This window comes from Brassica rapa, chromosome A03 (assembly GCF_000309985.2).
Source record: "Brassica rapa cultivar Chiifu-401-42 chromosome A03, CAAS_Brap_v3.01, whole genome shotgun sequence".
NCBI classification, from domain to species: Eukaryota; Viridiplantae; Streptophyta; class Magnoliopsida; order Brassicales; family Brassicaceae; genus Brassica; species Brassica rapa.
In genome coordinates, this window is record NC_024797.2 from 20544760 (window position 1) to 20567571 (window position 22812).

Sequence of the window (22812 nt, forward strand, 5' to 3'; positions counted from 1 at the left end):
CGTTCCATACATAGCCGTTGGGCTGTGTGCAAAAAAGCCCAAAGCAAACAGCTGAAGTGTCCTTGTGTCCTGCACTCGACCTTAACATCCAGAGAAATGAAATGAAATAAGAGCCCAGGAGAAAACACTAAACAGAGTATGGGGTTGTTTAAGTAACAATTGAAAGTATCAGTACTAAATCTGTAAATTCACAAGTAATTCAGGGACTTCCCAAAACGATAAACCAGAGACGGAAACATCTTCTTCCTCCTCTTCTTCTTCGCTCGGCTTAGCTCAGCCACCAAAACACACACGTTCTCTCCACAAACAAAACATGTCCACCACATTGTTCAGAACAATCCAACCAAACCACTTCACACTCCTAACAACCGCCTTGCTCAGAACCAGAACAAAAACGAGCCGCCACATCTCCGTAAGATGTCAAACATCAACGACCACCCAACAACCAAGAACCTCCGCCCCGAAAAACCACGGAAGCAACAAACTCGACGAGATCCTAAAAGACTACGAAGCAGTGATCGGCATCGAGACCCACGTCCAGCTCTCGACCTCCACAAAGGCCTTCTGCAGCTGCCCCAACAGCTACGGCTCGCACCCCAACACCAGCATCTGCCCCGTCTGTATGGGCCTCCCCGGAGCCTTGCCCGTTCTGAGCTCGAAAGTCGTCGACTTTGGCGTCAGACTGGGCCTAGCCCTTAACTGCTCTCTCTCCCTCAAGTCAAAGTTCGATAGGAAGCAGTACTTTTACCCTGACCTCCCCAAAGGCTACCAGATCTCTCAGTTCGATGTCCCCATTGCCTCTGGCGGCTACGTGGATGTGGATATTCCGTTAGAGTTTGGCGGCGGGCACAGGAGGTTTGGGATCACGAGGGTTCATATGGAGGAAGATGCTGGCAAGCTGCTGCACTCGGACGCTGGAGATTACTCTCAGGCAATGATAGTTTCTAAGTTAGATTTGGTTTCCAGAGATGTTTGATTTAGTTAATGTTTGGTTATTATTGTGGTGTAGGTAGATTTGAATAGAGCAGGGGTTCCTTTGCTTGAGATTGTGTCTGAGCCTGATATGAGGAGTGGGGTTGAGGCGGCTGAGTACGGTAGCGAGATGCAGAGGATTGTTAGGTATTTGGGAGTGAGTAATGGGAATATGCAAGAAGGGTCTCTTCGTTGTGATGTTAATATCTCTATCCGGCCCATTGGGCAAGCTGAGTTTGGCACCAAGGTCAGCAAGTTTATGATCAAGTCATTGTTATCTGGTTGATGATGATGATTGAGAGTTTATTATGTTTTTTTTTTCTTTGCAGGTGGAGATAAAGAATCTGAATGCTTTTTCAGCTATGAGTAGGGCGATTGACTATGAGATAACAAGACAGGCGCTTCTATACAACCAGGGTCAAGCTGACAAGATTGTAACCGAGACTCGTCTTTGGGACGAAGGAGCTCAGGTCTCGTTCATTACATTGCAATATCTGTTGTTCTATTCAGCAACTAACTTTGAGTATATATATATGTTCAGAAAACAGTAACAATGAGGAAAAAAGAAGGGCTAGCTGATTACCGCTACTTCCCAGAGCCAGATCTTCCTGAAGTGATACTCACCCAAGAATACGTTGACAGCATCCGTGCTTCTTTACCGGAACTTCCTGAGGCGAAACGCAGGAGGTATGAGGCGATGGGGCTAGGTATTCAAGATGTGCTCTTCCTTGCCAATGACGTCAGTGTAAGTCCTATCTACTCTTATCACCTTGAGAGCTAAAAGAGTTTAAACTTCTCTTTTAATCACTGTTGTTGGGAATGGAATGGGTTTTTTAGGTTGCGGAATATTTCGATGAAGTTATTGGTAAAGGTGCTGATGTTAAGTCGGCAGCGAATTGGCTGATGAGTGATATAGCTGCTTACTTGAAGAATGAGGAGCTTTCTATAAGTGATGTGAAACTTACTCCTCATGAGTTGGCTGAGCTGATAGCTGCAATCAAAGATGAAACCATTAGTGGAAAGATTGGTAAACAGGTCAGTTCAGTTTCAGTTATCATCTTTTTGGTTTGGATCAGTATGATTTAAGTCCAGTTTGTTGTAGATATTGTTTGAGCTATTGGCCAAAGGTGGAACTGTTCAGGGAATGATAAAGGAAAAAGACTTGGTTCAGGCAAGTTCATGCTATTTTCCACAAAAAATGTGTTCATTGAAGGCGTTAGATCTTGATTGATAACATAACTGTTTTTTTTTTGCTTATGTGTGACACAGATAACTGATCCTGTGGAGATTGAGAAGATGATTATGAAGGTGATCTCTGAATCCCCAAAGCAGCTTGAGCAGTATCGAAGTGGGAAGACCAAGCTTCAGGGCTTCTTTGCTGGCCAGGTATGGCAGATACAGTCAGCGTTTTGTTTGAATACTTTGTAACAATCTGTTTGAAACTGATATGTTTTTTTGTTTGTTCAGGTAATGAAAATGTCAAAAGGTAAAGCAAACCCGGCTTTGCTTAACAAGATTCTCCTGGAGAAGCTCAATGCCAAGGAGTGATGATTGAAAGCTTCAGCCTTTTTTTGGCAGATGTTGATGTAACACACAAAATTGCAGATGAGATTAGTGAAAGTGTTGTCTTGAGTCGAAATGGTGGTTCTTTAGAGATTTTTGTTGAATTTTTCAGTTTCACATAGACTGTTGTAATGGCAATACAATGCACATTGAATTAGTACAGAATGAATCCGTTTGCATATGAAATAAAAGCTAAATTTTTACAATTTCCATGAGCAATAGAAGGAACAGAAAAGCTAATGACTTAGAGAGAACATGTCATAAGTGATATGGTAATAATATATTCATGAACTCAAAAATGTGACAGTGCAAAATATCAGGAACTTGAGCATCTAATTAGAGTTCATCGTGCAGGCGTTGTTGTATATGAATATTAACATTTGGAACTGTGTTTCCTCCATCAAACTGTTGTACGAGAGGCGTAGCATCACCATTAGCTGCCTTTCCAGCCAAACGAGCTTTAATGGCAGCAGTAGCCATCTGTTGCAGTCTCAGGATCCCAATGCGCTTTGAAACAACGTAAAGAACAGCGCAGGCAAAGAGAAAAAATCCAATTATGAGGATTACCCTATTGATGATTGTGCCAAAACAGAGTTATTATTTACTATAACATTCAGGTGAAGAGTTGTTGGTTGAGTAGAGTTCTTCTTATAAGTACCTGTCAATTACGTCTTGACGCTGCATTGTAGAAAGTAGATTACGGGTCCTTGACAACAGAGACCTGTGTCCTTTGTATTCACTCTCTGCTTTCTTAAGCACTCCAGTAGATTCATCTATGAATGTAAACATAGAATAATAATGTCAGTTTGATGTCATAAACTATCTTCACTAAACAGTTTTATCAATAAGGTAAGATGGGCATATTATGAATGACCTACCAAAAGCCACGAGAGTGTTTGTGCTTCTCTCCACCTCCTGTAACCCCAAAACCGAAGAGATAACTTTTGAATCATTTTCACCTTTCGTAGAAAAAAAGGTGAACAAGATGTAAATGCAGAATAGCTTATGTGACCTGAACCATGAGCTGACGTGAACGCCTGAGACTTTCAGTAATGCTTTCAGCATCCGAGGTAACGCCAGCATTTGCTCTACAAACAAACAACCAAGAACGTTCGTTCAATGAAACTAACAGTGAACTATACTTGATTTTGTGTGTTTGTTTAACCAATAGGCAAAAGATTAACAAAAAAAGTGAAGTTCTTACATAGACTTCACCACCTTTCAACAAAGATATTTAACTCAACATTGGGCTAAGCAGAACAGAGTTAAAAAAAGTGTACTTACTGTCGTTTACGTCTTAGTTCAGTAGACTCTGTTCCACCACCAAGGAGAAGCTCTCTCTACAATAATTGCAAGCACACTCTTTAATCTTTATACAAGAACATTTCAAAGGAGAGAGTGCTTAACAACCATGCCTCTTGTTGAGCAGCTTTCCTCATGTTATCCTTTGCTTGTAAATTAGCACTTCTCAGGTTTACCCTCAAACTGACCAAAAACCAAAACAATCCAGACTCAGATTCCCTCAATCAAACACACAAAAAAAACCTTACTTGTGCTGCTACTGTATCTAATCATTACCCTTAAGCCAAAAGCTCAATAGCTAAACTATCACATCATCATTTTTAGCTATACAACTCAGCTGCCTAGTCGTTATACAAAAAAGCCACATACCTTTGGTATTGATTCTTCCAGGTTTCAAGCAGCGGTTGGACGTGATCATCAGAAGGGAGCTGAGGCGCGAGAAGATCGAGATTGAATTGAAGAGAATTGAGAAGAGAGAGACCATCCTGAGCCAATCCGTTAAGCCTCAGTAGCGAAACCTTCTCCTTGATTTCCCGCACTCTTGTATCGCCGTGATGTGTTCGATGGCCTTCTCGTAGGCGTCTTCCCATTCTCTCTTCGTCTTCTCCACCTCTACTACTACTACTTCGTCCATGTCCCAACGTGAATATAAAACCGCCTCAAGGAAAAACGATCTCGAAGAATGACTGATAGAGGAAGATGGTCAGATCGTCATCATACAGGAAAGAAGAGAAAATGATATCATTCAATGTTAACTTTAGTCATTTCTCAGTATAGTCATTTCCCTGTTAATGTTTCCGAACCCGATCCAAAAAATAGTACCGAACCTGAACCAAAATTGATTAAATATTCGAATAGATTCCAAAATTTTGGTATTTAGAGAAGCGAAACTGAAACCAAAACTGACCCGAAACGAAGTATTTCAGGTACACGAATATATCCGAAATAGATATATATCTAAATATAATAACTATTTTTAGATTTAATGTATATTAAAAACATCTAAAATATATAAGATATTTTGTCTAAAATACTTAAAAATATATACAAAGTCAAAGTAAATGTTTAAAATAGCTAAAATATATTCAAAACACCAAAAATACTTGAAATATCTATTGATTCTCTATCAAAATATTCAAATCAAACCAATTTATATGTTAAGTTTAAGTATTCTAACATATATTATTCAAATTTATATCTAATATAGTATTTTTATTTACAGATTTTGAGAAATTTAATTGAATATATATTGAATTTAAATTTTTGAAAATCATTTAAATGAGTTATCCTAATCCGAACCGAACCTATAAAAATCCAAATCGAATCCAAACCAAAATTTAGAAATATCTAAATGGGATAAAAATCTTTATTATTAATGTAAATAAGTAAATATGTCATATTAACTAATTTTTTAAGTAGTCGTACTATAACTTGTTAGTAGCAGAAAAAAATAGGAACTTAAACTAATATATTAGATTTCAAGCTAAAGATTGTCCCTAGAAGACATCGAATTCGAAAATTACATATCATAAGAGCCAACTTTATTAATACAAACGCCTAGAGAGAGTCTAGAGTGGGATTATCACAAATCAGAGAATGTTTGTAAACATGTCGGATTCTTTTTTGCGATAAAGTATCTTCTCAAACATGTCTTTCAGCTTCTCATGGCGAACCATCTCGTCAAGAATTTTATCTTCAGAAACAACTTCGTTTTCAATCAGCTTATCTTTCTCGTTGGTAGGAGAGAAGACCATTTCAGATATGCGATGTTTCTTGTTTTGCTTACAGTACTTGTCCCACTCAGTTGTGCCTTTAACCATGAGATGGTAAGTGTACACAACCCTCTTCTGACCAATTCTGTAAGCTCGACTTATGGCTTGCCTCTCAACAGAAGGGTTCCAATCAACATCAAGAAGCACAACCCTCGAAGCTCCGACAAGATTAATACCTTCGGAGCATGCTTTTGTTGATGCTAGTAGCACTTTGGATTTGCTGTCTGATTTGTTGAAGTTGTTGATCAGACGCTGTCTGAATTTCTGTTGGAGTTGACCGTGCATGTAGAGAATCTCTTCTCCTTCAGTCCAGCCAAACACTGCACTGAGCTGGTCCCTGATCAGTTCTAGCGTGTCAATGTGTTGACTAAACACCAAGACTTTCTCTTTCACTGTTTCGCTGAACCGGATGAAGTCGATCAAGAACCTCGTTTTCGCACCTTCCTTTGACTCAAGCGTAAGGCTCTCCAGGCTTTTCAGTACCACCGGCCCAATGGTTAACCGTTCCTTGTCTGTCTGCTTGCGTCGCAGATACAGAGACGGGTGTACTGAAACAGCTGAAAGCTTGTGCTCAAGGTCAAACGTCTTTTGAGAATGGTCGATTCTCGTCAGGATTTTCGCCTGTTGAAAAGGAGCGTTCAGCACCACAACACAGTCTCTTAGACCTGGGAGGCTCTCTCGAAGGATGTTCCCTTTGTGGACATGAACAAAAGGAGCAATCATATCCTTAAGCTCCGCGATGCCAATCTCTTCATCGAACCTCCCGTTCTTGCCTTCTTGGCTCAGCCTCGTAAGATCATGGAGCCTAGAAGAGATCTTATCTTTATAAGCTGGTCTCGTAAGGCACAAGACGTTAGAAAGCTCCTTGAAATTGTTCTGAAACGGTGTCCCTGAGAGTATGATACGCTTCTCCGTTTTCACTTCTGTGAGAACTTTCCAGATGCAACTATTCTGGTTCCTAGGAGTGTGGCCTTCGTCAAGGACCAGGAGCCCCGGAAAGTCTAGCAACATCTTTCTAAACTTTTGCGTCTCCCCAGAGGCGCACTTGTTCCCAGTGAGCTTCTCATAGAGACTGTAACTGATTCCAAGAATGCTCTTCTTGTTCCTCCATGAATATAGCTTAACCATACGGACAGAATCCGTTTTGCTCCTATGTTGTCTATTTCCTTTTAGAAGTGAAACAGCTGATGGGTTCTCTAGCCCTGACAACTCTTGATTACTCATGTTATAAAACGGAATGTTTGAATTCCATTTCTTGAACTCTTCTTCCCATGTGAGAAGTAAACTTGCGGGAGCTATGACCACAGGATGGCTATCTGGAAACTGTTGTAAGTATGACTGAAGAAACACGATGGTCAAACGCGTCTTGCCAGTCCCAGGGGCATGAGAAATAATGCATCCGCCACTTTCTTTTACCACTGAGCTTTTTAACTCGTCCAGTTTTGTTGTCCCGGCTAAGTTCTTCCACATAAACTCAAAGCCTTCTCGTTGGTGTGGGTACAGAGTATTTTTAATGCCAGGGATGTATTCCCAGACTGTTCCCTGTGTATCTTTCAGAGACGCCACATTGCTGTTGTGTTCTGACGCTTCCAAATCAAGGCTGTCAAGTAAAGGGTCACCTTTGGTACGACATGTATTCTTGTAGTTAACAGTATCACGATACTTAACATTAGCACGATACTTGTCCTACGCAATGCAGAGAAAAAACATGTTAAGAACTGTGATCAAGAAAAGAGAATCAACAAATAGTACAATCTCCTACCATGGCAGGTGAGACATCTTTCATCTCGACGGAGACATAAGAACAGCAGCGGCATTTCAGACCAATTTCCTCATCAAGAACGAAATCATGCTTCCCGTTGCTACATGACACATCTCCATTCTGATACATCAAAGAAAAAAAAGATTCAGTTTCATGCCTTAAGAATGCTATAAAGAAAAGCATGATCATCGGTACAAAACAGAAGATCAAGTAGTCTTACTTTAAAATAAGTAGATGAGTGTAGTCCTTCCAATGATAAAGCTAAGGCCATATCTTGCCACAACCTGTCTATTTCTTTCTCCTCTTCTGTTTTCTCAACTGGCTCAGGCTCTTCACAACCAAATCTCAGGTTTATAGGAGGCGAAACCCACAGGTTTTCCCCAACATCAAAATTCTCAAAAGAATCTCCTAGCAGATCAACAACACTCAAATGGTTCTTCTTTTTCTCCCTATGGAATCTCCTTCGTTTCCTCTGCTCATGTACCTTCTCACTTGATCTCTCTCTAACAATAGGATCTTCTCTGGTATCAACCTCTGCTGTTTCGTCTTCAGAGAAAATGTCTTCCTCTACAATTTTCTTTCTCTGCCAAATAGATTTTGCTAGTAGATCAGATACATCCAAATCATTCTTCCTATAAGAAGTCTTCCGCTTCTCCCGAGTGTATACTCTTTTACTTGGGCTCTTCTTCTTAACTGTAGCGGTGTCTCTGGCACCACGAAACTCATCGTCCTCAGAACAATCGAAACCACTATCAGAGCTCTCCGCATAAGAAGAATCTGAGCTTTTCTCCGTGTAATCAGAAACTTCAGTTCCTAAGTCTTCTATAGAAGCTTCGTCGTCAGAACCAGAACTAAGACTCATAACCTCATCATCAGGCTCTAAAATCTTCTCCTCACCCATTAAATTAGCATCATCCACATCCAAATCACTAACCCTATCAACATGTTCTTGATCTCTCAGCAATGTTCCAAGATAAACAACATCATCATCATCAGGAGACTCCTCACCAATCAAATTCTCATCATCCACAGCTCGATCATCCTCTTTAGGATAGATAGTTCTTACGAATTCGACATCACCATCATCATCGCCCATGGCATCATCTACACTCACACCACAAGCCCTATCTGACTCTGAACTAAGAGCAATCATCGGAGGTGAACCTACATTGTCATCCTCTACTACTACAATCTCCTTCTCTCGCTTACCTTTCGGATAGATAGTTCCGACGAACTCCACTTCGTCATCATCCTTGCTCTTCCTTTTCCGGCGCCGTTTCGGCTTCTCCGGCGAACTAGAATCGCGCAAGGGCGCGGGCCTGCTATTAGATTGAACGGCGACGGAGATCCCCTTCGATTGGTTCAGAAGATCGTTCAAGTAAGATTCAGTCCTCGAGCGAGTTCTTCTGCCGACGCAAGTAGTCATATCCATGGCCGAAGGAGTGAAATCGAAAACCCTAGCGGAGGAGAAGAAGAAGAAGATGATGAGTCATGCAATCTCCTTGTGGTGCCTTTGGCGGTAACGATTTTAACTTTTAATCTCGAAAAACGTTTGAGTGGGTCCGGGACTATACTGCAATATTGAAAATATTTGAGGGGTACATGTGAAAATATTTAGGGAGGTTTTTACTAATTTTACGGTTTTATGTAACTTCTTGGATAAGTTTTCTTCACTCCCATTGGTGGGAGATTTTGATTGTTACGAGAATTTCGGAGTTAAAGTTCCAACTGGTTGTCACTTGTCAGTAAGCAGCATTGGCGTCTTTGATTGGTCCGAATATTAATTTTTCCTGTATTTTCTTATTACTACTACTATATATTTCTTTTTACTGAGGATAATCAGGGATCCTCTCATTTTCAAAATTTTTATATAGAATTTAGGAAATGCAGAATTTAAATTATACACCGCAAACTAAACAGCTACAATATTTAAACACAAAAATTAGGTTTTTAAAGATCTGGGCGTATTCTTAAAAAAAAAACAATTAGTTTTAGTTAGATTGGTTTGGGACATGTGTTTAAAATGGTGCAAGGCGTTCCATGGCGTTGAGGTCTTTGCCTTGCGCCAAGGCTCAACATGGTGCTTGCCTTGAAGACTACTTGGAAGATAACGTTAGTTAGGTCTTCTATGTCACTAACAAGTATTGGCATGAATAACTTTGTATACTAATTTAAAAGCAAACTTTATTATTTGAAAGAAAGGGAACTAGAATCACACCTTAAGCAAAACACTGTGAGATACATGAGATTAGAGATGATTAGATAGTAATACTCTAACCTTAAGCAAAATACCGCGAAATCTATGTTTTGTAAAGTTATTTAACTTTACTTTTATAAAGAGGAATAGTGTTTTAAACGTTTGATTTTAAAATTGGTTAATTAATTAAAGTAGGGTTCGTGCCGATATCTGTTTTGTGTCGGTTAACACACAATTTCTATAGAGCGTTTTTGCATCGCTTTTTGAAGCCACCGTTTTATGGCCAAAGTGCACCGAGGCAAGCTTATTGGAGAAACTAGTCTCCCTCGGTGATTCATAGAGGTGTAACCATTGTCAGAGTGTACTTTACGTTTTGGCGCATAACGTGAACGCCTTTTTTAACATAGGTTGGGACCAATCTCAAAATCTAAAAATAACATATTTAGTCTAATAAAAGAACTAAAAAAATTTAAAATGAATTTTTTTTTTTTTTAGAATTTAATATTTGTTAAGCTTTTTTTCATTGTAATGAAATTAGCATTATGTTTGTTAGTACAAAATGACAGCTTATTCTAGTAAAATCGATTATTTAGCTGGCAGAAGAAATGAAACAACGTATTGCACGAAATGATAATACTATCCCGACGAGTTTAGCTCTTTTCCTCTTATTTATTTTGGTTTGAATGATTGTTTCCCCGTCCGTGATTGCGATTCAAATCCGCAAACCTCCTTCGATTCGTGTTTCAATCTCTTAAGCTTTCTTGTTGAAATTTGCGATCCGAGAGACACCAGATCCGGCAGAGGAAGAAGAAGAAAACAATGCAAGCAAGGCATGGGCACTCCTCGTATCGAGACCGGACGAACGAGTTCTTCGGCGTCGTTGAAACGCTGAGGAGATCGATTGCTCCTGCGGCGAACAATGTGCCGTACGGTGGTGGGAGAAGAGAGGATCCGAGATCCGCCGCGGTTATGCAATCGGAGTTCAACAGAAGAGCTTCTGTTATCGGTTTAGCTATCCACCAGACGTCCCAGAAGCTTTCCAAGCTTGCTCAACGTAAGTTTATTAACTCGCTCATTCATTCATCATCAGTGAATCTTGATGACGTGGCTTGCTAGAAGATCTTTTGAAACAATAAGCTCATTGCTGAACATGTAGCTACTGGTAGAATTTGCGTAGATCTTGATAGCAGAAGCTAGTCACTGCCATTGCCTGCACAGAATCAAAACCGTTGTGTACTTCACGTTGGGCTCTGAGCATTTGTAACCGAACCTAAGAGCATCTTCAATTAAAACTCCATTTTTTCCTCCAAAATAGAGTAAAAAAGTGAAAATGTAGTTAAATTGCTCCAACCCTAATCAATCTCCATAATATGAGCAAACAAAAAATAGATTACTCCATTTATGAAGTAAATTTCATTATGGAGTTGAGTTGGAGTATTTCTTACTCCATATTTATTTTTACTCCATTTTAAAAGAAAAAATGGAGTGAGGATGGAGATGCCATAAGATCTGAACCCGAACCGAAAAATTTGAATCCATTCGAGACCTGAACCAAACAGATACTCGAAAAAAAACTTAAAAAATCCGACCCGAAATATCCAAATAAATATTCAAAACTTAAATAAATAATTAAATACCCGAATGGAGCTAAAAGCTGCTTCAATTAGCTCATGTTTGTTTGATGGTGTGAATTCTTCTGTGTTATAGTAGAAATGGAAGAAGCTGTTGTTTTTCTTGCATATACTCTGAGCATAGAGTTTAATCAACTTTGTCATTTGGTTGCAAAATCAGTGGCAAAGAGGTCATCGGTTTTTGATGATCCCACACGGGAGATAGGAGAGCTGACGGCGGTAATCAAACAAGAGATCTCTGGACTAAACACCGCTCTGATCGACCTTCAAGCTGTACGCAACTCTCACAATGATGAAAGGAACATCTCTAGAGACACAACTACTCACTCAGCGACAGTGGTCGATGATCTAAAGAATCGTTTGATGGACACTACCAAAGAGTTTAAGGATGTTCTTACTTTGAGAACTGAGGTTAGGTTCTTTCTGCAGAAACGACTCTTTCATTTTGTTTCTTGTAGTATGATGTTAAACTGTGAGCTCTGGTGTTTGCAGAACATGAAGATTCATGAGAATAGAAGGCAAAGATTCACGAATAACCCTTCAAAAGAATCAACAAACCCATTTGTTCGCCAGCGCCCTTTGGCTTCTAAGCCTGCGCCTAGTCAACCTGCTCCTCTTCCCTGGGCAAATAGCTCTTCTTCATCGTCATCTCAGTTAGTCCCAAGGTAATGTACTAGTAACTCGGTAACCACAGTTTCAAAGTAGAACTTACCTCACTTCCCTTTCAATCTCCTTTAGAATGTTGTGATGCATTTACGAGAATTCAAGAGCTTTGTATATGTTCTGCACTTACAGGAGACAGGGAGAGGCTGAATCTTCTCCATTGTTGCAGCAGAGTCAACAACAACAACAACAACAGATGGTCCCGTTGCAAGACACTTATATGGAGAGCCGCGCAGAAGCTCTACACAACGTGGAATCAACAATCCACGAGCTAAGCAATATCTTTACACAACTAGCAACCATGGTTTCTCAGCAAGGAGAGATCGCTATCAGGTTTGTCAACACCAAAATGTGTATAACTTGTCAAAATGCATTGAACATTTGTGAAAAAAGAAAGTACTATAATATGTTGTTAAACAAGTTGGTTTGTACTACAGAATCGATCAGAACATGGAAGATACATTGGCGAACGTAGAAGGCGCTCAGAGCCAACTGGCTAGGTATCTGAACAGTATATCGTCAAACCGATGGCTCATGATTAAGATTTTCTTCGTATTGATTGCATTTCTCATGGTTTTCCTCTTCTTCGTGGCCTAATATTGAGATTATTTGTTTCAAACATATAGACATGGTTCTCTTTTTCTGTCGTATTGACATGTAAAGGACTAAAGAGAAAGGGATCCTTATGGTCTTTGTTCAGATTAGTGGAGATTTATATTACCACTTTTTTTAATGTAAAACTTATTCGAGTATTCACCATTCACACTTTTGGTCTGACCTGGTTTAATGTTTTTTTTTTACTCGGTTTAATGTTGACGTACCAAGAAAACCAGACTTGCCTTGCAGTTGATTTTCCTCAGTTTGCTTCTGTTGTGTAACTTGTAAGTTAATGAAATCTACAACTGGTTCGACTTGAAAATATTATTGATATGAAGGGACAAATGCTTTGTGTACAAAGCTGCAACACCAGAGCGATCAGTTTGTTGAAAGTCAATGCAGTAACATAACATGTCACATATTTTTAGCTAGAACAACCAAGTGTACTCATTTTCATACGCTTAGCTCTTCCACTTCAGGACTTAGTGGCTTAAAGAGAGCGTCCACTTCGGTTTCTTCTACCTCGTCTAAGCTTGCTGGTTTCCATTTCGGGTTCTGCAAAATAAACGAAAAACACTTGATATGAGCACAGAGTAAGCACAACAACGGAGATCATGTCACATTATGAACCGAATGTGCATAAACAACCAAAATCAATGAGTGGGAATGAACAAAACCTGGTCCTTGTCGATCAAGACTGCTCTAACACCTTCAGTGAAATCACCGCGCAAGGCAGCTCTCAGAGCAATGCGGTACTCCGTTTTCATCACATCATTAAGCTTCAAGATGGAATGAATAATAATAAGTATCAACTCGTGACGTAACTGGAAACAAAAGAGTTTGGACACTCACCGTTGCCATCTCATTGTCGGTTTTACCCATGGCGCAAGCAACTTGGGAAAAGTACTTATGTGTTAGGTATAGAGAGAACGGGGCTCCTTTTCCAAGGCCTTGGAGTGCTTCATCAGCCCATTCTGCAACTGTACCACAAAACACATGGTCAATCTTTCTCAAAGGCAAGATATCAAAAAAAGGAATGTCTATCTCTCATACCTGAAGCCTCAGTGCTCTGCTGGTACTTCTTCAGCTCTTCGATTGTTTCCTTAACAGACTTACTAGCACTAAAAGCTGTTTCAATCTGAGGCAACATCATTTTGAGGTAGGCTTCAGAGTCAGGATCGCTGTTGTATTCGGCTAAAGTTGCTTGGATGTCTTGATGAGGATCCTTGGAACTGTATTACCAAAACATGTCACTCCTATATTTGAAACATGCATATGAAATCTAGGGAAAGAGAAATTCATAAATGCATGATAAGAAGGAATGGATTTTTGCGAGAGGGGCTTACATGTCTGCTGACAGAAAGGCTTCTTTGAGTGAAGCTAGCTTTCCAGATGGTACATAATGTGTCCCAAGACCCACAAACATTGCATCTGAAGGTGTAGAGATCCTTCTCCCAGTCATACCAAGATACGCACCAACAGACCCTCTGCCAGGGGTGTGAGCTGCTATATATGAAAACCCAACATCTGGAAACAAGCCAATTCCATTTTCTGGCATTGCCAGGACCGTCCTCTGGAAATGAATGATAAAAATAAACTATCACAAATCATGCTAAATGCTATCTGCAAAGAAGTGAAGATTAAGTATTCATTATTTGTACCTCTGTTATCACACGGTAACGCCCATGTCCAGTGAGACCAAGGCCAAATCCCATTGTAATGCCATCCATCAAAGAGATATACGGCTTTTTGTATCCAGCAATCTTGCATATCAGGGTATACTCAGCTGTAAATACCTAAAAGAAAGCAAAGCTATCAAGTCAAGACATCATAAACAAGAAACATACAGCTAATCATGGGTAAAGAACACCTTCGCATACCACATAATGAAAATACTAATACATTATAGTTTTAATAAAGCCTAGACTAAGACAGGTTAATCATTTTGATCAAGATGATCTAATCATTTTGATCTCACTAAGCTAGAATTTTCCTGTTTTAGCAGAAATAGAGTATCATGCTCTGGAGATATGAGCTTGATCCTATATTATCAGGTAGCAAGTTTTGGTTTCTCCTAATGTTCCATGTTTCATTTAGCCAAGAAGAAAGCGCACAAACCAGACCTCTATCATATCTGACAAATGTTTTTTGGTTGTAATCTGCTTCACATCACCCCCTGAAAATAAACTAAGACCATGGTTATGCACTATCTATCCGGTTTTGACTATATGAAAGAATACTCATTTGATGCTAGAAAATGGCTCCAAAAATACCCACTCCCCCCTCAGATAAAACACAGCACTGAACAATAACTAGATCAATCAGAGGAATGATTCTGTAATTATTTTCTAAAGCCAACCAATAAATTAACAAAATGGTTCATAAAAGAAACCTTTTGCACAAGAGGAGTGTGTTTGTCCACAAAGATATCTGCAACAACTCCTTTAATATCCATCCCTGCACCATTCATAATATGGTGTCACTCCCACAAACCTCTTCCCCATAGCATTAACCAACACTAAGATAAGAGACCAAAAGCAACATACTTTCCAAACCATAATACCCACAACAAAAAGAGTTAAACTTTACCAGCACAAAAGGCTCGAGGAGTGCTTCCTTCGACGACAACACATTTGACTTTGGGATCAGATTCCCATTCTTCAAGCAAGCTTTTGTACTTCAAATCCATTTCTGTACAAAAAAAATCAAAACTTTCATGGATTTTGAATATTGGGTTAAAGAAAATACAAAAAGGGACCTAGATTCATGGCGTTGAGAGCTTTAGGTCGATCAAGAGTGATGACAGCGACGCCATTTGGATAGACGTTTCCTTTAACGAACTCTTCTCCGCCGCCGCTGCTTCCACTGGCCATCACAGAGAATTTCCGGCGACTCGATACGGAGTGAGATGAAACGCAAATGTTATGAGTCGTTGGTGGATGTCCGGAGAAGAAGAAGCGAGCAGAAGCCACACCCAAAGTTTTGATCATCGCTTTGATTCTTACCGATTCCAAACATCAACCACTTTTGTCGGAGGAACCAGAACATCAGTGACAGTGTTCGAACCCGCCAGAATACTCTTTTTAAAGATATATAAAGACATCAAAGGCTTCCACTAGTCTTAAAGTGTGTCGTTCGGCCCTATAGCAACATTACCCAATAACACTAGCGATTTTTTTTTCAGAATTATACAACTTACCCCACGTAAATGATCCAGATTAGCCATGTGTTAACGGCCTACATTTTCAGTCTACATATCGGTCTCCTGTTTTTAATAATACCTAAATGTTAATTCTCTAATAGTCACGACTCAAACTCTGGTGACTTTATTATATTAGGCTTTGTCTTTAAGTTAATCACCACCAAATCACACAAGTCATGGTTAACACTGACGATTCATTTATAGTTTCATTGTTGTTCGATCTTAGTTCTATTATATGGTAAATAGACCAAGACATTTTACCTGAAATGTCTTCTGGATTTGTGATACTGCAGATTTTTAAGTTGTATGTTACAAAAAATTTTGGATGCAAGTTTGGATATAGGATAAAATGGATTTGAATTATAAAAAATATACCTGAAATTTATAAAATAGACCCAAAAATTACAAAGAAATATATCCTAAAATATGAAAAAGATTTGAAAAATATCCAAAAAATCTGAAAGTTATAAAGAAATCAATCCAAAAACATGAAAAGATGTGAAATATGCCCAAGAGACTTGAAAATAAACCGAAACTGTTTGTATTTGTAATTCTTTAAAGATATACAAATTGTTTACCCAAACCGGTCAAGAACTGAAATGATCCGATCCGATCCGAAAACAAACATAAATTTTCCAAGCACTTAATTTGATTCAAATGTCTAAAACTTAAAAGACTCAAACCCGAAAAGAGTCGACTCGAATTCTATCTGAATACTCGAATGTCTAGTTGTTGTTTCGGTTTTAATTTGTAATTGAGATTTATTGTTACTACTATATTATGAGTTTTTTTAGTAATGGAAGTGAATTTAGTATTGATATTGGTTAAAGGTATAGTCAAATACTCCTGTTATTGGTCATTGGTATTGGGTCATGATTAATATCTATCTAGTCCCTACATATGTGTGTACAAAGGAGGAAAAATGTTCAAGCACCTTTTACTTAAGCACCTTTTTTTAATTATAGTAATGGATTTTCCCTTTACGAAAAGAGTTAATGGAAAACAATTTAATTAATTCTCTTAATTTTAATTTCATGAACAACACTCATGTGATTACATCATGAATATACACCTTTTTTATTTAATTAGAAAGAGGAAAATATTGTTAATGTAGCTTTTTTGCTTTAAAAATAAACAATTAGGAAAAGCTAGTAACTATTGTTTCAAAATATTTGTAAAATATCCAAAAAAATCAATTTTTTCAGTCACCAAGAAGTAAAATATTTGTGGAAATTGTGTTTTAAATCTGCCATTAATGTATGTTATCACCCAGTTATTGTAAATGCCCAACTATGAAACTTAATAAGATAAATAGCAATTAAAACATTATTAACTTGGCAAAGTCAAAAAGCTAATAACAGTGGACTTGGATTTTTCTTCAACAACTAGCTAGAGTGGTTTGACAATTTCTCCCAAATTTTCGATTTAAAGATAGAGTCATATTAATAAATGTGGTTTCTTGTTACTTTTCTTTTAGGCTTAAAACAGCAAATGATTCATCAAGTGTTGAAATGTTGACCGAAGCAGTCCAACGATTCTTTCACACTTGAAAATAAGTTTCAACCTCTTTAAAAACCCAATAAGATGTGTTAAAAAATTTATTCTCCATCAACAATGGGAAACTCTCTAAAGTCTTTCAAACGCCAACCTCATTCAGTGGCCTACAAGCGTCCCATCTATGTTTCAGGTACATATATGTTTTTCAAATGCACTTTACTTGTCCTTCACGTAAACTTACATGAAAAGTTTGAGGCAGAAAACGACAATCTGAAAGTCTTCAGCTTCACGGAACTGAAGAAAGCAACTAAGAACTTCATAGAATGCAAGGTCGTAGATGGTGACGATCGCTCTTCTCGAAAGTTCTACAAGGGCTACATCGATGAGTATGTTCCATCAAGAGCTGGAACCGGAATCACTGTTTCTGTCCTGGATGTTGGTAGCTCATTCCCTCTACAAGACCGAGAGATAAGCAAAGTCAGTCCATTTGTATATCATCTTTTATGTCTTGTGCATCTGATTGATCACGATAACATTTAATTGCAAGAACAAGTGCAATCTATAGGACAGATTATTCATCCCAATGTAGTCAAACTTTTGGGTTACTGTTGTGAAAATGACAAAATACACTTCTTGGTTTTTGAATACTTCCACAAAGGAAGCTTGGAGCGTCACATTTATGGAAGTTAAGATCTCTTATAATCTAATGGATAATAAATAGCATTCTGATTTACATAGAAGTGTCATGTTTTTCTCAACAGAAGAAGAAGAACCACTACCGTGGGAGATACGGGTTAAGATAGCAATTGGAGTAGCTCGAGGTGTTGAATTTATCCACTTTATCAAGAACAAACCGGTATTCGAAAACTCAGAATGTATAACATTATGCTTGATGAGGTAATGGTTTATTTATATCTCTCTTTTATTTTCTGTTTATTATCTTAAAAATCAATACCTATGTTTGGATTTTTGCCAGCAATACAATGCAAAATTGTTTTATCTTGAATTAAACCAAGAAGATGCATGTAGACTCATTGGAGGACTTGAATACGAACCTCGAATATGTACAATGTACATTACAAAAACCTTAACTTCGTTCTAGACTATATATGTTTTTTGCAATGTCAAGACAATTTGTGTCATTTATACAGGTCGTCTGGATTTGAAGTCTGACGTTTTCACACTTGGTGTGATCTTGCTTGACCTTGTAATTGGTTCTAAAGATACAATACGAAAGGAGAGAAGAAAAAGCATAGCTACCACCAGGCCATCTTTATTGTGTGATGCTCAGAAGATTAGGGAAATAATCAATCCACGACTTAGGAATGATTATCCAGTGAATGCCGTGAAAGAAATGGGCATACTCATCCAAAGATGCACCAAGTGGGACAAGAATGAACGACCACTGATGCAGCAAGTCTTGGATTCTCTAAGTTACATTGCAGAATTTAAGACTAGTGTGTAGAGGTTACTAATACTTTTCACTACATTGGAAAAGTGAAGAGGTTAATGATAGATTAATACCCAAAACCCATGCTAGAGCGAAATCATGGACTATTTTGTTCTAATCATATTACTTATAAACACTAATACTCATAAGATCGCTGATATGATCCATGCATAAGTTGTTAACCATCATATTATCATGCACTTGTGGCACTTCGGTTTGTCCTATGAATCAGAGAAGGATCATTGTTTTGGAACAAACTAGATGATTAAATTCACAAGAGAACCCACCTCAAAGGACAAGAACGACACAGAACTTGAGTGATATAGAGAAAAAGAAAACACGACATATGCTTTTCTATGTTTCTGGTCGCTCATTACAAAATTTGTCACTTGACATCGAGTCTAGTCACCGAAACAACAACTCTAAGTCGACTAGATTTTCTGATCAACAACAACAAAATCAGCATACAAGTATTGACTCCAAATCTCCAACAGTTGTTCATTGTTCCGAGTATATATGTGAACACTTTCACAGTTTATAACTGCAACTGATACAATACAATAAACGTCGGACAGTTTAATTAGAATATGCAAACAAGTATTTCACAAAAAAATTTAATATTTTACCAAAAAAAATTATTTGACATAGTTGTACTCTAAGATTTATCTCCTTCAATAAAAGTCAATATGAATTCTGACATACATTAAATAATTTGAGCTGGTCCGTTTCAAAGCTAGATTCGGTAAACAAGGCTAGCTAGGTGTAGGAGGGGGGCTTCCTATGGTCCACATTGCATGCGCTTAAGATATACTTAATCAACAACATATTAGTTATAAGATAAGATGCGTATTACTAGCTAGATAATGTAAAATATAGTATGTAAATATGTGGTCCAACATAAACTTCTAACTTCTAAGCAACTAGAAAACTAACTTTTGTTATTAGAGTTTGATGACACTCCAAAATGATAAATAAATGTATCTTCCTTGATATAATGACTTTTTGTATCCCTTCCAGTTTATGTATCGATTCAATTCGTTTGGATTTGATAGATCCTGACTCCACATCAAAGCTCATAAGTTTTCAACCCAAATTGAAGATTAATTATTAACTACTCAAATCTTATTTTAATTCATATATTTCATTCAACGATACGTTAATACGTCATCAGGCGGTTGTGTAGATCAGTCCTCACTCCACGGAACAGTTAAAATATGCACATGCTTAAGTTTAATCAGCGATCTTCAGTTAAATTATTAATGAGATAGATTTAAAATGTTACCAACAGAATGGATCCAGAAAAAAAGAGAGGGATAGATCATATATTAGAGAGATAGGTGCATGCATGTGTATCTACGCATAATTAGATAATTTAGTAATAATATTACATGAAGATGGGGACATGGACATGAAAGACCCATGTGGAAATAGAAAGAAATTCAAGAGGAAGACCAAAGCTGAGCATTCTTGACCTTACAAATGCTCTCTAACACATCTACTGGCATTATGTTCCCCTTCACCACTACCTTTTTGCTTTCAAGCTCCACTTTGTACCATGTCACTCCTGTTCATTAGAATAAAACCATATTGATCAGTTTTCAACAGTTTTATAAACTTTTAAATTTGTGCTATATGTTGAATTTCCGTGCTATGTTGAATTTCTGTTAGTTTATAGAGGTATATATGATATATTACACACACACATATAATATTATCTAAACAAAGATATCCGTCTTTACCCATAAATTATTGCAATTTTCACTATTGTTAATGCAAATATACAATTTTACATTAAAAATTTGATATACTCTTTTGTTCTTATTGGTGTTTTAATTCTTATGATAAAAATTTTAAATAGTAATTTTATTCTAACGACTAATCATTTGCTAGATCTCATTTTCGTTGCACAAAAATTTCAGTTAATATGCAACAGATTTGTTCCTGAGTTTTGAATTGATGTTCTTATTTTTAGTTCATCTTTTGTTTGATACAAAAAATATACTCCTATAAATGTTGTCTCAATTCAGTCTTCTTTCAGTTTGGAATTCTGTTAATTAAACTGTATATTCCACTAAACATAAATGCAATATAAACTTAAATTTTAGTTTTTTTTTTGCTAAAAATAATTAAATTTTAGTCAATGTGTGATTTACGCAAAGAAACAATGATTAAATTTGTAATTATTATTATTGAATCATGTCTTGTGATTGTATTTCCCTAAAAGGAATGCCTAAAAAATAAAGAAGATTTGGCGTTACCGTCTAGTTTAGAAATATGCTTCTCGACTTTCTTTGCACATCCGTAGCAATGCATAGACACCTTTAGCTCCACTATCTGTATACATCACCATCATCGTCCGGACAATTTGATTAATTATTTTCAAAATCATTCTAACTTCAAACTCTTGAAATAACTCATTTAGAAATATTTTTAGGTGAAAACTGAATTCGTGATATCTTATATCCATCAAACATATTATTATATTCAATTTTGGGAGAACTAAAAAACTAACTTGGAATAACAAGAAAAACGCACACCACCATATAAGAGAAAAAGGCCCACACAACTTTTTAAGAGCTAATTAAACATTTATTTCACTGTTTCCAAAAAAAGATGCATTGTGACAAGCGTTTTTCAAAGCTCAAGAACTCATCGTAACGTTGTCTATGACATAATGTTGCGGTGATTTGTGGTTACCTTAGGCTTAAGATGAAAAGCAAGAGTCTGACGATGATCAGCAGATACAACATCTTTTAATCTCATGACCTTCCCCGATTTCTCTGATGATGAATCTATCAGTGGCTCCTTCTCAAACTCTTCGTCATCGTTTTCAAGGGTGTTTAGACAAAAGCATGAACACTGATTTGTTGGATAAAACAGACAGTCCCATGCTCGACCAATCTTCTGGAGCTTCCCCATTAAATTGGAAAGTAATTTTTAGTGTTTTTAGAGACTGATGTTGGGAAGACTTAAAGAGAAGTTGTGTGAGAGAGGAGAGAAACCTTGCTTATTTGACACACTTACACTGTCGTAAAGGGTTATAGAGAGAGAATATAAGGTGGGGAAAGAAGTCAAACATTGAAATGATTTTGTAGAGACCGATAAATTTACTAAATTTTTTATTATCTTCATGCAATGTTAAACCTATCATTAGATTTATGCTACTTTGTCATTTTTCTTCCTCTTTTAGTTTAATTAAGTTCATTATGGTGAACCAATAGTATTATCTTCAGTGCATCTAGATTGGTACGGCGACTGTAAGTCTGTAACCACTAGATAGTTATATTTTTAAAACAAATCTAAGCAGTTTTTCATGTGTTACTTTTAATTTCATAGAACTGAATTTATGACACAATGTCATCCAATCGAATTGAAAAACTGTTTGCAATCATACAATTATATGCCATATAATATGATATGACAGGTGATAAAAGAAAGATAACAAGACATAGGTCACATCTCACGTTCAACAACTCTCCAACATTGACACCAATTTTCTTATGACATCGGTTAATAAATGATATTCAATATTCATATAATTATAAGAGTGATTTAGCGAGTGAGGCATGTGATGCAAGCTAAGATGTGTGACTTGTAGTTTTGTATAATTGATTGAAGAGTGGATGGATAATCATCTTCTCTTTTGGCTCCACTCTCGCCGCTCCACTTCTTTAATTTCTTTTAATATATTCTGATTATCCCATCTCTTTGTTTTTATATTGATTCGGCAAAAAACATTCAGAAATAGTAAACATTTTCTTGTTAAATTCATCTTATCTACTTTTATATCTCTCATATCATAGATAAACTGAACCTGATAATATGAATTTCCGACAAGAAAAATATAGGGGGAATATAAAAGCAAAAAGATATGAGTGATGAGTCTATGAAGAACATGAGGGAACAAGGTATTATATGCTAAGTGATATTGGTTAAGCACGTGAAAAAATAGAAAAATGTATAATTCTCCTTCTGCATGCTTAAACATGTTCTTTTATTTTTATGCGTATTATCGAACCTCCATTAATTATGTTCCTACTCATGTGCTTTTTATCTCCACTTATTTTGTTGTTTCCTGCTATAATTCTAAATCCTCATTAGCTGGTTGATAATATTTCAGAAACAAGAACCACCACTTTTTTAAGTACCACCACTTCATTACAGGCAAAATATTTTAAAACAATTATTAATAAAGTGATATTTT

The 22812-nt window shown here is 37.2% G+C and overlaps 5 protein-coding genes, 1 long non-coding RNA gene and 1 pseudogene across 8 annotated transcripts; 3 read left to right on the forward strand and 4 right to left on the reverse strand.

Moving 5' to 3' along the window:
* Positions 1 to 210: 210 nt before the first annotated feature.
* Positions 211 to 2737, forward strand: LOC103860030 (glutamyl-tRNA(Gln) amidotransferase subunit B, chloroplastic/mitochondrial). The gene is made up of 8 exons (XM_009137639.3): positions 211 to 931; positions 1010 to 1219; positions 1302 to 1442; positions 1514 to 1717; positions 1810 to 2007; positions 2075 to 2143; positions 2242 to 2358; positions 2440 to 2737. The coding sequence occupies exons 1-8, from the start codon at positions 314 to 316 to the stop codon at positions 2518 to 2520; spliced, it is 1638 nt and encodes a 545-aa protein (XP_009135887.1). The 5' UTR covers positions 211 to 313; the 3' UTR covers positions 2521 to 2737.
* On the reverse strand, positions 2639 to 4963 carry LOC103860029 (annotated as a pseudogene).
* Positions 4964 to 5288: 325 nt separating this feature from the next.
* On the reverse strand, positions 5289 to 9872 carry LOC103860031 (SNF2 domain-containing protein CLASSY 4). Its single transcript, XM_009137641.3, has 3 exons — positions 7592 to 9872; positions 7372 to 7491; positions 5289 to 7295 (listed from the first exon to the last, which is right to left on the reverse strand). Exons 1-3 carry the CDS (start codon positions 8801 to 8803, stop codon positions 5427 to 5429), a joined length of 3201 nt encoding a protein of 1066 aa, XP_009135889.1. The 5' UTR covers positions 8804 to 9872; the 3' UTR covers positions 5289 to 5426.
* Positions 9873 to 10140: 268 nt separating this feature from the next.
* LOC103860032 (syntaxin-32) lies at positions 10141 to 12672 on the forward strand. The gene is made up of 5 exons (XM_009137642.3): positions 10141 to 10622; positions 11360 to 11610; positions 11692 to 11864; positions 11995 to 12195; positions 12300 to 12672. The coding sequence occupies exons 1-5, from the start codon at positions 10388 to 10390 to the stop codon at positions 12457 to 12459; spliced, it is 1020 nt and encodes a 339-aa protein (XP_009135890.1). The 5' UTR covers positions 10141 to 10387; the 3' UTR covers positions 12460 to 12672.
* Positions 12673 to 12765: 93 nt separating this feature from the next.
* Positions 12766 to 15559, reverse strand: LOC103860033 (3-hydroxyisobutyryl-CoA hydrolase-like protein 4, mitochondrial). 3 transcript variants are annotated; one of them, XM_009137643.3, is made up of 9 exons: positions 15218 to 15559; positions 15049 to 15150; positions 14852 to 14916; positions 14121 to 14255; positions 13806 to 14032; positions 13513 to 13691; positions 13312 to 13439; positions 13137 to 13238; positions 12766 to 13014 (listed from the first exon to the last, which is right to left on the reverse strand). In XM_009137643.3, exons 1-9 carry the CDS (start codon positions 15447 to 15449, stop codon positions 12913 to 12915), a joined length of 1272 nt encoding a protein of 423 aa, XP_009135891.1. In that variant the 5' UTR covers positions 15450 to 15559; the 3' UTR covers positions 12766 to 12912. The 3 variants fall into 3 exon arrangements, with proteins under 3 accessions (XP_009135891.1, XP_009135892.1, XP_033144207.1); XM_009137644.3 differs by lacking the exon at positions 14852 to 14916 and adding an exon at positions 14583 to 14635 and having other exon boundaries at positions 15218 to 15558; XM_033288316.1 differs by lacking the exon at positions 15218 to 15559 and adding an exon at positions 14583 to 14635.
* A 233-nt stretch (positions 15560 to 15792) lies between these two features.
* Positions 15793 to 18825, forward strand: LOC103860034. Its single transcript, XR_004456615.1, has 2 exons — positions 15793 to 17348; positions 17418 to 18825. It is a non-coding gene; the product is annotated as an uncharacterized LOC103860034 (long non-coding RNA).
* A 1073-nt stretch (positions 18826 to 19898) lies between these two features.
* On the reverse strand, positions 19899 to 21662 carry LOC103860035 (heavy metal-associated isoprenylated plant protein 8). The gene is made up of 3 exons (XM_009137645.3): positions 21306 to 21662; positions 20867 to 20942; positions 19899 to 20172 (listed from the first exon to the last, which is right to left on the reverse strand). Exons 1-3 carry the CDS (start codon positions 21525 to 21527, stop codon positions 20048 to 20050), a joined length of 423 nt encoding a protein of 140 aa, XP_009135893.1. The 5' UTR covers positions 21528 to 21662; the 3' UTR covers positions 19899 to 20047.
* Between the last annotated feature and the right edge of the window lie 1150 nt (positions 21663 to 22812).

Bases quoted from the DNA above. Each gene is read 5' to 3' on its own strand.
- LOC103860030 (XM_009137639.3), top strand. From the start codon at position 314: ATGTCCACCACATTGTTCAGAACAATCCAACCAAACCACTTCACACTC. The intron at 1,718-1,809 runs GTAAGTCCTATC...TGGGTTTTTTAG, and splicing joins TCCTTGCCAATGACGTCAGT to GTTGCGGAATATTTCGATGA. The intron at 2,144-2,241 runs GCAAGTTCATGC...TGTGTGACACAG, and splicing joins AGGAAAAAGACTTGGTTCAG to ATAACTGATCCTGTGGAGAT.
- LOC103860031 (XM_009137641.3), bottom strand. From the start codon at position 8,803: ATGGATATGACTACTTGCGTCGGCAGAAGAACTCGCTCGAGGACTGAA. The intron at 7,492-7,591 runs GTAAGACTACTT...TTGATGTATCAG, and splicing joins ACTCATCTACTTATTTTAAA to AATGGAGATGTGTCATGTAG. The intron at 7,296-7,371 runs GTAGGAGATTGT...TGCATTGCGTAG, and splicing joins AAGATGTCTCACCTGCCATG to GACAAGTATCGTGCTAATGT.
- LOC103860032 (XM_009137642.3), top strand. From the start codon at position 10,388: ATGCAAGCAAGGCATGGGCACTCCTCGTATCGAGACCGGACGAACGAG. The intron at 11,865-11,994 runs GTAATGTACTAG...CTGCACTTACAG, and splicing joins TCATCTCAGTTAGTCCCAAG to GAGACAGGGAGAGGCTGAAT. The intron at 12,196-12,299 runs GTTTGTCAACAC...TTTGTACTACAG, and splicing joins CAAGGAGAGATCGCTATCAG to AATCGATCAGAACATGGAAG.
- LOC103860033 (XM_009137643.3), bottom strand. From the start codon at position 15,449: ATGATCAAAACTTTGGGTGTGGCTTCTGCTCGCTTCTTCTTCTCCGGA. The intron at 15,151-15,217 runs GTCCCTTTTTGT...TTTTTTGTACAG, and splicing joins TCTCAACGCCATGAATCTAG to AAATGGATTTGAAGTACAAA. The intron at 14,917-15,048 runs GTAAAGTTTAAC...TGAATGGTGCAG, and splicing joins TCCTCGAGCCTTTTGTGCTG to GGATGGATATTAAAGGAGTT.
- LOC103860035 (XM_009137645.3), bottom strand. From the start codon at position 21,527: ATGGGGAAGCTCCAGAAGATTGGTCGAGCATGGGACTGTCTGTTTTAT. The intron at 20,943-21,305 runs GTAACCACAAAT...TGATGTATACAG, and splicing joins CTTTTCATCTTAAGCCTAAG to ATAGTGGAGCTAAAGGTGTC. The intron at 20,173-20,866 runs GTAACGCCAAAT...TCTAATGAACAG, and splicing joins GCATATTTCTAAACTAGACG to GAGTGACATGGTACAAAGTG.